This window comes from Trichoderma ghanense (assembly GCF_004382785.1).
Source record: "Trichoderma ghanense strain CCMA-1212 chromosome Unknown scaffold_15, whole genome shotgun sequence".
Taxonomy (NCBI): domain Eukaryota; kingdom Fungi; phylum Ascomycota; class Sordariomycetes; order Hypocreales; family Hypocreaceae; genus Trichoderma; species Trichoderma ghanense.
In genome coordinates, this window is record NW_027395678.1 from 303,333 (window position 1) to 317,477 (window position 14,145).

The 14,145-nt window shown below is 55.5% G+C and overlaps 4 protein-coding genes across 4 annotated transcripts; 2 read left to right on the forward strand and 2 right to left on the reverse strand.

Moving 5' to 3' along the window:
- Positions 1-178: 178 nt before the first annotated feature.
- On the reverse strand, positions 179-1,576 carry CCMA1212_009175 (Artemisinic aldehyde Delta; the record flags this gene model as incomplete). The annotated part of the gene is made up of 2 exons (XM_073706270.1): positions 1,233-1,576; positions 179-1,150 (listed from the first exon to the last, which is right to left on the reverse strand). The coding sequence occupies exons 1-2, from the start codon at positions 1,488-1,490 to the stop codon at positions 179-181; spliced, it is 1,230 nt and encodes a 409-aa protein (XP_073555185.1). The 5' UTR covers positions 1,491-1,576.
- Positions 1,577-2,484: 908 nt separating this feature from the next.
- On the forward strand, positions 2,485-4,425 carry CCMA1212_009176 (uncharacterized protein; the record flags this gene model as incomplete). Its single annotated transcript, XM_073706271.1, has 5 exons — positions 2,485-2,489; positions 2,968-3,173; positions 3,425-3,492; positions 3,569-4,041; positions 4,122-4,425. 5 exons carry the CDS (start codon positions 2,485-2,487, stop codon positions 4,423-4,425), a joined length of 1,056 nt encoding a protein of 351 aa, XP_073555184.1.
- Positions 4,426-9,024: 4,599 nt separating this feature from the next.
- Positions 9,025-11,168, forward strand: CCMA1212_009177 (uncharacterized protein; the record flags this gene model as incomplete). Its single annotated transcript, XM_073706272.1, has 5 exons — positions 9,025-9,105; positions 9,300-9,568; positions 9,630-9,655; positions 9,740-9,769; positions 9,841-11,168. The coding sequence occupies 5 exons, from the start codon at positions 9,025-9,027 to the stop codon at positions 11,166-11,168; spliced, it is 1,734 nt and encodes a 577-aa protein (XP_073555183.1).
- Positions 11,169-11,615: 447 nt separating this feature from the next.
- Positions 11,616-13,003, reverse strand: CCMA1212_009178 (uncharacterized protein; the record flags this gene model as incomplete). The annotated part of the gene is made up of 4 exons (XM_073706273.1): positions 11,616-11,646; positions 11,730-12,227; positions 12,301-12,378; positions 12,456-13,003. The coding sequence occupies 4 exons, from the start codon at positions 13,001-13,003 to the stop codon at positions 11,616-11,618; spliced, it is 1,155 nt and encodes a 384-aa protein (XP_073555188.1).
- Between the last annotated feature and the right edge of the window lie 1,142 nt (positions 13,004-14,145).

Consider the following 14,145-nt stretch of genomic DNA (forward strand, 5'->3'; position numbering starts at 1 on the left):
ATGACTCGCGATGGCGCTCGGTATGGACCAGACTAAAGGCTGAACCCGACAAATGGCTCCATGTCATGGAAAAACTGCCGTCATTCACAGCTAAGCTAGGTATCTCTTAATATCAAACCCCCGGCACATGTCTCGTCCCCTGCTGACTCGAGCCCGGCACTTCAGCTCTCAACCCACCTCACTTCTTGGCCTCGTACGTCGGGTAATCCGTATAGCCGATGGTCGGGTCCTCAAACGGCCCATAGAAGCGAGAGCGGTCGTACGCAGCCAGCGGCCAGCCGTTGCGCAGCCTCTCCACCAGGTCCGGGTTGCTGATAAAGTATCGCCCGTACAGCAGCGCGTCGTATCGGCCACTCTCCAGGACCCCCCACGAGTTCGTGTGGTCGAAGCCGCCGGCCGAGAAGAAGGGCGTGTCGCCAAAGATCTGGCGGAAGTGCGACAGGTCGACGTCGGGGAGGCCCCACGAGTCGAGGAACTTCTGCTTCTCGGCCTCGGAGAAGATCTGCTCGTACCGCGGCTCGATGAAGCTCACGTACGAGAGGCCGGGGTGGCGCTTCTTCAGCTCGCGGCACAGGTGGCCCCAGGTCTCGAGGCGCTGCTCGCTGCGGGCCTGGTTGAAGAGGCCAAAGGGGCTGAGCCGGATTGCCAGGTTGTCTTCGCCCACCGTCGAGGCCAGCTCCCCCATCAGGTCCAGGACAAACTTGCACCGCTTTTCCGGCGAGCCGCCGTACTCGTCCGTCCGCTTGTTGATGTTGGAGCTCAGGAACTGCTCCGGCAGGTACCCGTTTCCGCCGTGGAGCTCGACGCCGTCAAAGCCCAGCTCCATGGCCGTCTTCGCCGCGGCGCAGTAGTCGCGAATCGTCTTGCGGATGTGGTCGACCGTCAGCTCCAGGGGCAGCTGCTCGCTGTACTTGACGGGCGTCGTCGAGTGAGGCGCGGGATACATGAAGCACTCGTTGGGGTCGTCCCACGGTATGCTCGAGGGCGCCACGATGGGCGTTCCCGTCAGCTGCGGGATGTTGGCGCGGCCAGAGTGCCAGAGCTGTGCATAGATGAAGGCGCCTCTGGCATGGACGGCGTCAACCACCTTCTTCCAGCCCTTGGCCTGCTCATCCAAGAAGATTCCCGGCACGCCAGGCATAGCATTTCCCTGGGACCAACAGATTCAATGTCAGTTCTTACCGCCCCTTTCCTGTACACGCTGTGCACAATCATCTTAGGACGTCACATACCTCTAGCGAAGGCGGGATACCCTCGCTGATGAGCAGGCCGCCGTCTGTTGCCCGCTGCGCATAGTATTCGGCCATGACATCGTTGGGCAGCCAGATGCGATTCGGGTTCTCAGCCGTCGACGTCTCCCGAAGCGGCGTGCCACGGTTTCTCGTCAGGGGCGCGAGCACGACTCGATGCTTGAGCGTGATCTTGCCGTTACCAATCGTAAGCGGCTCGAACAGCTTCGACTCCTTTCCGACCTTGACTTGGGAACCCATCCTGGCCTGTGATATCGACGGTCCTTCTTTTCGTCTCTCGCGCTTCACGTGTACGGCCAAGCCAGGCAGCACGACATGCAGTGCACCTATTCAACCAGATACGAGCTGGACGCAATCGGTTGATTGTATGCCTCGGGACTATTCCAAGGTAAAGAAAAGAAAGGGGATGGACGGCGTTCAATTTCCAAAAGAAGAGAATGCGACAGTGGTATCTGCTGCTACCCCACGATTACATACGGTTGCCTCGGACTCTTCTCGTACTCTGGAGTGGCTGTATGTAGTAAGACGGCAGTTTCTTCGCACGGCAATGCGACAGAGACCGACAACAGCATCAAACGGCCAAGCACCCCTGACAGAAACCGACGGCTGAAGCTCGAGAACATGCGCGGCCACGCTTCGACATGGATTTGAGTGAAATTTGTTGCAGGCTGCTCCACCGGGCTCCGTCTAGCTGCTGAGACGGCTCCACACAAGTGGCATCGCGGGCCCTGAATTCGTCCGGACACTCGATCTTCTGCTTTTATGAGCAAATGATCTTCATGACGGTGGGTTTAGACCCCGGTTCTCTTCTCTATGACAGCGTTGGGCAGCGGCCATCAAGGCTCCACCCCTGTCCGACTTGCAGACTTGAACCCTTGCGAACCTCTCTCGTGGTCTGTCGAGTTGACTTGTCAACTGTTGTTGTGTGCAAGCATGTCTGTAATTGCATATACCACGTGCCGGAAACCCTGAAAGATGCGAGGCTTTTGCTCGATCGCAGGTCATCAGTCTTGGGCACAATGGCTCGGCGTTCACGCAGTTGGTTCGTTGACATACCGGTCCATTGCCATGCGTGCCTACTACATACGACGCACCTGCATACGAGGTACTTTGTACGTACTGCGAAATGGCTGTTGGTTGGCAATGTTTCGCCCCTCCCCGGCAGCTTGGATTCGGCTTCCGATTCGCGCAGCTGCTCTCTTGAGCAATCTTCGCCACCGGCATTCCCCCTGCTATGGCGTTCTTCAGCGGCGCCGTGACCATCTTAATTCATCCTCCGTTGGCTGGCAGGCCCACTACGGCTCGGGTCCCCTGGCTCGGTCCACCTTGAAGCTTCTTTCTTGAACTGACGCCGCGGTCTGGAGGCATGGGGACCAAAGGCTGTCGAGAGGGCCTGATACCACCGCGAGACGCAGTTTCTGACGCTGGTCATGTTCAGAGAGGGTGGTGGATGGCACTCTAACAGCGATAGCCGAGCCATACAAGGGTATCTGTATGCATGCTGTTCAGTCTATCTCACGTTTCTACTCTATTCTCCCCCCTCGCCCGTTCCCTCCATTGCCGAGTTGCCGACCATTTAAAAGGGTTTGCCGTGGCATACACACCTGCATTAGCCCTCTGTGCGATGGTTGTTTCCTCCCCCCTTCTGCCGAGAGTGGGTGTCGTTCCAACTTAGACTCCTCGCACCTGTCGAGCTTTGTTGGTCCAGCCGCTGAAGTCATGAAGAGTTGCCTGCCATGAGCTTTCCCGGTGCTGCTCCGCCTCCTGAGGGCGTTGTCCCTGACCTGGCTCATCCACATGATGTCCTGAGGACCGTCAACTACATCACGCAAGGACTGACCGTCTTCTTTGTCTCCATCTTTGTTGCTATCCGATTCTATGCCAAAACCAGGCTCTTGGGAGGAGGGTTTACACCAGACGACTGTAGGTTTATTCTATCCAGACGAACTGACAGAAGCTAATCCGGAGAACGCAGATGCAACATACGCTGCCTATGTATGCTCCGTGTTCTGATCGATGCTTCGACGACAAAAAGCTCGATGTGATGTTGACAGAAGCCGAAAAGCTGATCTGGATATTAGGTACTTATGTTGGGATACTGCATTACTGCAGTTTTTGGTAAGCTCTCTAAATCCTTCACGGCTTCGTGAATCATCTTTCTGATGGCCTGATAGCTGGCGCACATGGCGGAGGCCTGAATATATGGGAAGTGTCAACGGCAGAGGTTGAGCAATACTTCAAGGTGCGAATCGGTCTACAAACCTTCCCCCCTTTCTGGCCTCCTGACGGAAACTAACATCCAGTTCCCGAATAAATAGTCTTGCTATGCCGCCACCATCTTCTACGCCCCGATGGCCATGACGGTCAAGCTCGCCCTGCTTGTCATCATCATCCGAGTCTTTGGATCCGTCCACCGCCGAACCCTCATCGGAATCTACATCTTCATCGGAATGATTGTGGCGTACTACGTCTCCGGCCTCTTCATCAAGATCTTCATCTGCTGGCCCATCAGCGCCTATTGGACGGGAGACTCGGGCAAGTGCTTAAACCAGAGCGCCATTGTCACGGCCGACTCCATCATCAGCGTCATCAGCGACTTGGCCATCCTGCTGCTGCCGACGCCCCTTACCTGGTCGCTCCAGCTGCCTCGACGGAAACGCCTCCGTGTTGCCGGACTGCTATGTGCCGGTGGAGTTGCCACGGGCTTCAGTATCTATCGCCTGGCCATGATTGTTGACCAGCGCAACTCTCCCAACATGACCATTGTTTTCATCAAGGTCATTCTGTCAGGGTAAAGCCTTCCCGCGACTCTACACACCACCTGCTGTTGCACTCAAAGTCCCCAGGCTAACATGACTTCCAAACTCCCAGCAACGCCGAGGCTGGCATCGGTCTCATCTGTGCCTGTCTCCCGGCCGTCAGCGCCCTCTACGTGCAGCGGACGCGAGGCTCGTCGTACTTCAAGAACCCCGGCCAGTCCAGCGTCACCGGACGTGGCGAAATTATGCTGACGCGATCATATCATGTCGACAGATCGCGCGCGGACAAGGGCGTGGACGAGAATGCCCTTGAGTTGGGCCACGACGAGACAGGCCTGGTGTCCAGCATCGGGAACGACATCAGGGCGAATGCCGCCGAGAGCCATTACTCGAATCGATCCGAAGAGACGCTCTAATATTGATGTCTAATTCTTTGCTCTTGGTTTTTGTTTCTTTTGCTCTTGATCTTTATTTCTTTTGCTCTTGATCTCACCCCAATATCGTTTATTCTCCCGGAAAGTTGAGTCTACAGGCTTTTCTTACATGTTGATTAATGTTGATACGAATGCACACATTGGACACGGATGCAAACGAATGAAACAAAATTTTCTTCGTCTGCATGGATGGCAGGCACAAACTACTTTTTGGGAGTGAAATGTTTCTACTGTCATATACCAGTCACTTCCAAGACAGATCACAATCTCCACAGTCAATTCTTCGGCGACTGTTCCATCGGCGATTTATTCGAGGCAGACTGAGCCGTGGCTTGAGCCGAGCGCTCCTTCTTTGGTCGACCCCATCTCCGGCAACGGGGCCTCGATACCGGGAGGAGTCGAAGGGGAAGAAAACGAGCACCGAGAAAAGGGCGTTCTCACTCAGACTGCCTCGTAATACGTATTTCGTTCATCGTTTCGGCTTCTCGTCCCGCTCTTCGCTCTTCTTCATGGCGATCTGCACGATGCGTACATAGTGCTGACTGACCAACCGGGAACCCTTCCCCTTGACAGTGTCGTCTCTCGCTACGGCTGGGAACCCCAGTTTGCCCCAGGCGATCAAACCACTCGCCTCCGCGTTCGCAGAAAAACGTCTGTACTATCAGGGATCCGATGGCGAAAGAGAAAGAACAAGAGGTACCATCAATGGTGAGGCAGGCCGACAGAGGAGAGGGGTAAGGGTTCGCGGAGACGACCCGGAACCTGGGACGAGCTCCCGGATTCCCCAAAGTCAATAAGCGCGCAGGTCTCGTTATTTTTTTGGTATTATTTTCTTCTTCCCCCATCCGCGAGCATCGTCAACAGGAACCCTGGCGGCCGGGGATGGATGGCTTGTACACTGTGAGGGAAGGTCGCCGAGGCCCGGCTTTTGGCCGAGCTTCCTGGGATGGCTTGACTGGGATGCCTCTGTCTTATTCTTTTGCCCGGGTTCAGGCCCATGTACTCGTGGAAGTCGTCTTGCAGGAAGCTCTTGTTCGGTTTCATTCACTTTGCAAGGCAAAGTGATGTGATGAAGTTTTTTTTACCTCGCCAATGGAGTGTTTCGGATCCGTATAGCCGTTATGCGGCGATGCGAGGGAGCGATGGACTGCCTTATATTTGGTAGGAGCAGAAAGTTCTTGTTACCTTGGATTCCTACTTAAATCAAGTGAAGAGGACCTTCAGGGAGACCCTTCCAGATGGAATCGCTTGGGGTTCGTAGTCGTAAGTGAGCGGATATGTCTGTCGGTCATTTATCGGCGCCGCCACGAGATTCACTTTCGATCCCGTGGGTACGACACGGACGGGAAGGCTAGGAGGCTTTTTTTTAGTGCTGGTAAGCCCAGTTCTCTAAAGGCACTTGATGTGAGCTGGGCGAGCTCTTAGGTCTTGTTGCTCGGCTTCTAGGTGAGGCTAAGTCGACGCCAGGTCAGACGTGAGAGAAGAGAGGGGTGCTCACGGTTGACGGCTTGGCGGGCGGGTGCAAAAATTGTGAGATACTGCACGTGTGCGCCTTCAAGGAGAGCGGTAGTCTAGGTATATAATGCCCTGCAGTGTCTCATACTTGCAAGATCTGCGCTTTGAGTACGATGTACATGCTTGACCTGCTGGCCGTACACTATCACATTTATGTTGGTAGGTGGCCCTTTCTCTCTCCATGTCGTACAGCATCAATAGTTGAAACACGTGAGAGTTCAATAATGCGTGCCCGCACCATGTTGTCTCACCATACAGGCGGCGTTCTCTGTATTGGGTTTTGTTGATCGGCGATGAACTGGGCGGCTGTCCTGGAAATTGTGAGGATGCTGTTCATTTTAGTCAAGAGTGGTAGGGGAAGAAGTGATAGAGGTATACGCAGGAGTTGCTGCTGAGCTCATGAGATGAGACTGTGTTACATCCACATTAGAATAAATGGACTCTTTGGAGTATACAGATGGCTGGATCTCGAAGTGTATCGATATGTTCTACCAAAAAAAAAAAAAAAAAAAAAAAATTGNAAAAAAACAAGGAATGAGACAGTGTCACAAACGCAGTGTTCCTGAGAACATCAGATGCGGAATATATCCCCCTTCAGCATTCCTCGGGTTTTTGCACACCTTCGTCACTATTGTTTCATAGCTTGCTGAATTGATTGCAAAACGGGACGGAGTTTTCTGGGTCGTTTGTCTGGCATATCTTGTCTAAAGCCTCGAGGGATAACGCCATCGAGGGTTCGTAGGAGACAGTGGCGCTCCAGCCAAAGGCACGATATGCACGAATAGCCATCTCATACCGACCAGGCTATTGATTCATCGTGGCTACGACCTGTGAGCGATACGCAGCACCTGTATGTGGAGCAGTTGCAGGTTGAACAATCATCAATAGGCCTGCTTGGAATTGCTGAAGAGTTTCGTGAGCAGCACCAGAAAGTGGTCGCAGCATATTATCCAGGCCCGAACCAGCCTGTCGCCTTGCGGGAGTCGCCGCTTTCCATCTCGCAGGCTGCCGAGAACCTGGGGAGACACGATGGTTTATAATGCGGAGGGCGACTCCCACCCCAGATAGCGATGCAGGATCAAGATACGGAGAGGAATGCTGATATCATTTTGATATCTCGATAACGCGGAGAAGATAGCAAGAGTTCCCAGGCACACATGGATGCTGATAACGGACCCGGAGGGGAGGGGACGCCTTAACGGAGACCCCGGACCGGACTGGTTTGATCTCGAGGCGCGGATCAGGTCCCGGGCTGTTGATTTTCTTATCCGCGAGGTGTGATTGGCCGGACGACTTTTTCATGGCGGTTCTTTTCCTACGCCACTTCTTCCATGATGGTATTCTCGAAGAGCGCCAGGCCTGATTCGGCAAGGCGACGGCTCTGCTGCCTCTTTGAGGTCTTGACTCGTGGGCTATGAAGAATGAGAGATACCGGCGGATTATTATTGGGGGCACCAGAAGATAAGGGCGGCTGCCGACAACCCGAGAATTATTCTAGACGCCGTTTTCTTCGTTTTTTTTTTTGTGGTTCCTAGTCCAGCTGCCAGGACGTGCATGAAGTAATGATACTGTAGATTGTGAAGTCAAGTACAACTACAGCTACCAACATGTATGTGCGAGTTGAGTGTATGAGCATGTGTGCCTTGACGAAGCGCGAGAAGAGGCGGGCTATTGGGCATCTTTGTACGCTTCAAGCTCACCAGCAGCTGACCACCTTGGCAGCGCCTCTTTCCCTTCCTTGCAGCGGACGATCCAGACTCGATCCGGGGCAGCGTGTGCGAGTGAGCATGTCGTGTGCGAGTGTGGGCACTAGCAAGACGGACCGAGGGACGATGGAGAAGGGTCTCGTGCTAGCCGCTGTGATTTGGGTGCGGACGAGGGTTCAGCTAAGGCTAGTGCCCGGTCCTTGTTGATGAGAATTTGTCTGAGGATTGAAGTGAACTTGATTGCGGCTTCGTGTTGATGATGAACCGAGTCTTTTCCACCTTTGGCAAGGTAAGGCAGCAATTGAGGTCATACAATGATAGATCACCGGTGTGTGTATGTATTGCTGTAGATTGAGCACGGCAGGAGCAACTCGTTATCAATCGCTTGTACATACGAGCCGAGTACCTAGGTACTCGAGTGTACCTCGTTCTTGCGCGTCGCCGTCATCCACCGGCAGGTCCATGTACAGTACCTAGTCCAGAGATAGACGATGGTTCCTTCCCCCACCCGCTTTGCCTCAGCGCGCGCAGTCGATTAAGTCATGGCTCGATTAATGGTATCGCTACCACCTTCCGTCTAATATCCGGGGCATCGACAATCTCCAGCCCCGTTTCAGCTGCCTGTGCCGTCTCCAGCAGCGGTAGAAGAGCTCGATGCTTCGTCCGGATGGTCATATACTATTCAAGTATGATTCATTGATACTGCCTCTCTTCTTCGTCGTCGTCTCCTCCCGACATCCCGGTATAAATCAACATCGCGACCGCACCGACCAACCGACGACACGCACCGACCCGATCCGGCTCCCTCTGCAGATCGTGGGTGTTGCATGCATCTGACGCTTGCACCTGTGCGACTCTCCACAGGCCATTGATCTCGTCCTCTCACTCGAGCCCAACCGGGATCAAGCCAGCATCTGGCCTGGAGCGAGTCCTCGGTGCGCCCACGCCTCGAAAACGCTTGCCGCCACCACCACCACCACCGCATCGACAGCACGGCACCGCACAGCGCAGCGCAGCACAAGACCATCTCGGCCGACAGGCACCAGAGACACAGAAAAAGAGGCGCTTCCCTTCCCGACGACGCCAATCAGCACCCAAAAAGCCCAGGATCCCAATCCAATTCCCACCCCGCAGCTGTCGCCCCTGGTCGCTTTTTTTCTTCTCTCTGCTCGCGCCGCCACCGCTATCACTAGCTTCCCCACCACGACGAACACGCGAAAAAAAATACAAGAGGTTTTTTCCCCTTCAAATCTTTCGATCTTCCGTCCTCTCTTCCTTTCTCTTTCCAGAGGACGTATACAGTCCTTCAGCCTTTTTGGCCCTTTGAAGTCGTCTCAGGTCTCCAAGGACAATCGCAGCCATGAAGTGGATGGAGAGTGTCAACAAGAAGGTCGCCGCCAGTCCGGTTGGCTGGTGGTTCCGGTTGGACGGCTCTGGCCATGTAAGTCGGCTTCCATTCTGCTTCCTTTTTTTTCGCGGTTTGTCTGGTCTCGTGTCTTGGCTTCTCCACGCCACGAGACAGCCTCGTGGCTCTGACAACACCGCCAACACCGCGGGGAAGCTTCCGAGACAATGAAGCAGCTGTCTCATACTAGCCATGGCATTTGCTCATCACGTCTTGTTCCACATCTATAGCCCAAGGAGCGCAAGGGTTCGCTCTTCTTCACCGAGATCCGCGGCGGCCTGGCCACCTTCTTCGCCATGGCCTACATCATCGCCGTCAACTCCTCCATCGTCTCTGACTCGGGCGGTACCTGCGTCTGCAACGGAGGCGCCAGTGATCCCATCTGCAACAACAACGTCGAGTACAGCTTGTGTGTCCAGGCCGTCAAGCGCGATGCCGTCACCGCAACTGCCGCCATTTCTGCTCTGTCCACCTTCTTCATGGGCCTCTTGGCTAATCTGTAAGAGCATCCGCCTCTGCTGAGCTATCCGTGGAACTGTTGGACTGACGCTCTGTCATAGCCCTGTCGGTCTCGCTCCTGGAATGGGTATGTCGCATCTCCGTTTCTGTCCCGCGTGACGACAACCCCTACCCCGGCCGATATCCGTACTGACTCATTCTGATCGCGCAGGTCTGAATGCCTACTTTGCTTACACTGTCGGTAAGTCAGAGATTCCCCATTCCTTTGGCTGCATTCTGATCGAGAGCCTGATGTCTAACTCGCTTGCGCAGTTGGCTTCCATGGATCCGGTCCTGTTCCTTACCGAGTGGCCCTGACTGCCATCTTCGTCGAGGGCTTCATCTTCCTAGGCATGACAATCTTTGGCATGCGACAATGGCTGGCTCGAGCGATCCCCCACTCCATCAAGGTCGCGACGGGCGTGGGCATTGGCCTCTTCTTGACGCTCATCGGCTTCACATACAGCGAGGGCCTCGGTATCATTACCGGTGCCACCGACACTCCCCTCGCCCTTGCCGGATGCTCGCCCGGCAACCTGCTTGACGACGGCACTTGCCCCAGCTGGGACAAGATGCGCCATCCGGCCATGTGGATCGGTATCTTCTGCGGCGGCATCTTCACAGTGCTTCTCATGATGTACCGCGTCAAGGGTGCCGTGATTGCCGGCATCATCCTCGTCAGCATCATCTCCTGGCCCCGAACCACGCCCATCACCTACTTCCCTCACACCGCCGTGGGCGACGACTCGTTCAACTTCTTCAAAAAGGTCGTCGACTTCCACCGCATCGAGCAAACGCTCAATGTCCAGGAATGGAACGTCAGCGAGTACGGTGGCCAGTTTGGCCTTGCCCTCATTACCTTTTTGTACACCGACATCCTCGACTGTACGGGAACGCTCTACGGTATGGCCCGTTTCGCCAACCTCATCGACCCCGTCACCCAGGACTTTGAGGGCTCCGCCGTGGCCTACATGGTCGACGCCCTCAGCATTTCCATCGGCGCTCTTTTCGGCGTTCCGCCCGTCACGGCCTTTGTCGAGTCTGGTGCTGGCATTTCGGAAGGTGGCAAGACTGGTCTCACGTCTGTCGTGACGGGCCTCTGCTTCTTCATCAGCGTCTTCTTTGCTCCCATCTTCGCCTCCATCCCGCCGTGGGCCACTGGCAGTGTCCTGATCCTCGTCGGTTCCATGATGGCCACGTCCGTCACCGAGGTCAACTGGAAGTACATGGGCGATGCCGTCCCCGCCTTCCTCGCCATCGCCGTCATGCCCTTCACATACTCGATTGCCAACGGCCTGATTGCCGGAGTCATGTCGTACATCATCATCAACTCCACCGTGGGAATCATCAACTTTGTCTCTCGCGGCCGCATTGTGCCTCCTAACCACGCCGACAAGGAGCCCTGGACATACCGCATTCCCGGCGGCTTCTTCCCTCCCTGGCTGGTTCGCTTGTTCCACGGCAAGAAGGACTTCTGGCAGGAGGACCACATTGTTGTCGAAGAGCATGTGCTGCATAAGGAGCAAGACGCCAACTCGGAAGATCATGGCCACGCCGCCGACGTGAGCCGTACCTCTGAGACGGCCGAAGTCAAGTTGTAAGCCGGGGCTGGTGGAAGCGTCGTTCGAAATGGTGAAGAACCTCGAAAAAAAGTACTCGAAGACAATCTCTCGTTTTTTTTTTGATGGAGTTTCCGGAAGACAAGATGTTCAAACATAATGAACGATGGGTATAAAAATCTAGAGGGGGCATCGAATGGAGATGGGCCTGGAAGAGCGGTCGGAGTTAGCGTGTCATGATACCTATGCTTTTGTTTTGCAGAAGAATAAACCTTTTTCTGAAAGAGAAAAGCCCGTTGGGCATCGATTTCGCTTGCTGGATGCAACTTGATGAAGATGATGAGCATCGTCACCAAAGGATGGACGAGAGAACAATGGCTTGCTTGGTCATCATGTGTATTTTCGTATCTTCATGTCCTCATGATATCTTTGGGGCATAGGTACCCGAAATGCCAGCCGTAGCCACGGATGATCCCAGACGCTCTTGAATTATGCCATCAAAGCAATGTGTTTCAGCTCGCTGCAAAAGTCAGTCAATCTGTGATGGACCCCACGAAAATGGTCGAGACAGCAACCAGAACAGCCGCGAAGAATAGTACTCACTCTTGCACCTGGAATCCCACCTTGGTGGCGGGATACTGTATCTCCTCGCCCTCGTCTCGGCCCAGCCTGGCCTGTTCCTCGCGGACCTTCTTAGCCCTGTCGGCCAGCGCCGGGATGGGCGCCAGGTCGTAGTCGGAGTTGAGGTGCCAGAACAGGGTGCTGGAGATCCTGACGAGGGGCCGGTCGGGGAAGCGGACCTTGCGGGCGTCGACGGCCTCGAGGGTGCGCTCGTTGACGACGACCTCGTGGTAGCCGGCCTTGATGAGGCCGCCGGTGATGTACTCGATCTGCTTGCCGGCCTGGACGAGGAGGTAGTTGCCGGGCGGGATCTTGACGGGGATGCGGGCGCCCGTGTTGCGGGCCCAGATGTTGAGGCCGGGGTAGCGCGAGCGGCCGTGGATGGTGAGGAAGTTGAGGTCGGTGTGGAAGCCGGCGAGGATGGTGTCTTTGGCGCCGTACTTGCTGAGGTCGGAGGCTGTCGGCGCGAGGAGATGGGGGCTGTTGTGTGTGTGTATGTAGATGTTAGTTTGCGGTCGGATACGAGATCAAGGGAAGACGAGAGGGGACGGACCCGTAGCGGGCGGCGGAGCTGAAGTGGTCGGCTTCGAGGCCGAGGCCGAGGGCTGTCATTTCAGACAGCTTGGAGACGCTGTCATAGAGCACTGTGTTAGCTGCGTTGATCTTGAGTGAAGCGTAGTATGTAGGTAGAGCCGAGAGAAGACTGACGCATTCTTCATGGAGCTCCCCCACTGATCCATCGTCGGCGCCCATCTCTCCTTGATATGCGGCGCCTCGGGCGTGACGTTTTCGGCGTTGAGCCCCGGGAACTGCGTCTCGTACGGCGGCAGCTCGACCATGCGCCAGAAGAAGCGGCACTTGGGGTCGGGCGAGTGCGCCGAGATGTCGAGCGGGCGCTGGCTGGGGTCGAGGCGCTGGATGACGGCCAGGCAGGGCTCGTCGACGGCGCACTTTGGCTTCTCGGTGTTCTCGAGCGTGACGCCGATCTGGTAGCTGAGCTCGGGGCGCTCGTCGCGGCGGAGGGCGGCCTCGGGCTGGGCGAAGTAGTCCTCGAGCAGGTCGAGGAAGGTGTCGTTGTCGGCCTCGGAGACGCGGGAGTCGTGCAGCAGGAGGGCGCCGTAGGTGATGAGGGCGGAGGCGGCGCGGGCGCATTCGGCCTGGACGGCGGGGGAGGAGGCGGGATTGTTGAGGTAGACGTCGAGGTCGATGATGGGGAGGTCCATGGGGAGGCTCTGAGGCTGCGCTTCAGTCGCCATGGTGCTGGTTTCTTGTGTGATATTTCGCGCAGTGCTGTAAGAGATGGAACAAGGACGAGAAGTGATACGAGAAAAGGTGGAAGAAGAGAGATGGAGCTCGAAAGAAAGCTGGGATCACGGAGAGGAAAGAAAAGTTTTTTTTTTCCCCTTCGATTTTGGAAGAAAAGCTAGCGAGGTTCAACTCGGTTATCGTCTGCTCCCTTGCTTTCCCTGCATCTACTAGGGCACGGCAAGATGCGAATCACGAATCGAAGAAACCAAGGAACCAGAGGAACCATGTTCCTTCACGAGGCCGAAAATGGCATGAGGGGGAGGGGCACCAAAGGCTAAAAAGGCGGCCGGCGGCGAGGCAGACGAGAAAAGGCTTTCTTGTGGAGTTGGAGGCCGGGGCTGGTCATCGGAGCCGGCCGACGAGGCCCGGAGGACGCCTCGACTAAGCTCGTGATGGCAGCAAAAGAGGCAATTGGGGATGAATTCGAGACGTAACAGAATCCACCGGTCGGAGGAACAGTGGAGAGGCCTCATATTCCCAATCTTCACATGAATTGTTATTGGCGATGGTCTATATTCAGCCATTTGAAGGTTGTATAAGTTGGGGAGACAAAGGAGACGAGAGGAGAGGAGGAGGCTTCTAGCCCTGGCTTATGGACGATGCTTCAAGATGGTCTGCACATACAGCCCATTGTTTCGTCCGTATGTACAAGCATGGGTGCGATTCGCAGCATGCACGTACGAAGCAGCGTCTGCATGCAAGGAATGTAACCCTCACGCCTGGCGATCCCCGGCCCGAGCCAACCAGCAAGCATTGCCTCTGCAGGTCTCTCCAGTTGCCACCTCAAGCCGCTCGACAGACATGCAAGACATGAGCATCAACGATCTTTGAGACAGAGAATCCTTGTTGAAATTCATTTTTTTCAACGGAAACCCGGGCCGGTAATCCGGACGAACTCTTCCAACCGGATGCTGTTCCTGTGCATTGCATGAGACGGACGTTCCCTGTCCGTGTAACCTGGTGGGTTTTGGTGTTTTGGATTGGTAGAAGGCCCTGCAGAATTATGGCGCGCCGACGAGGTTGTTGACGGGGAAGAGAGGAGATGCATCCGGTGAAGCTCAAGGGTTTGGTCTCGGTTACTCGAGGGCTG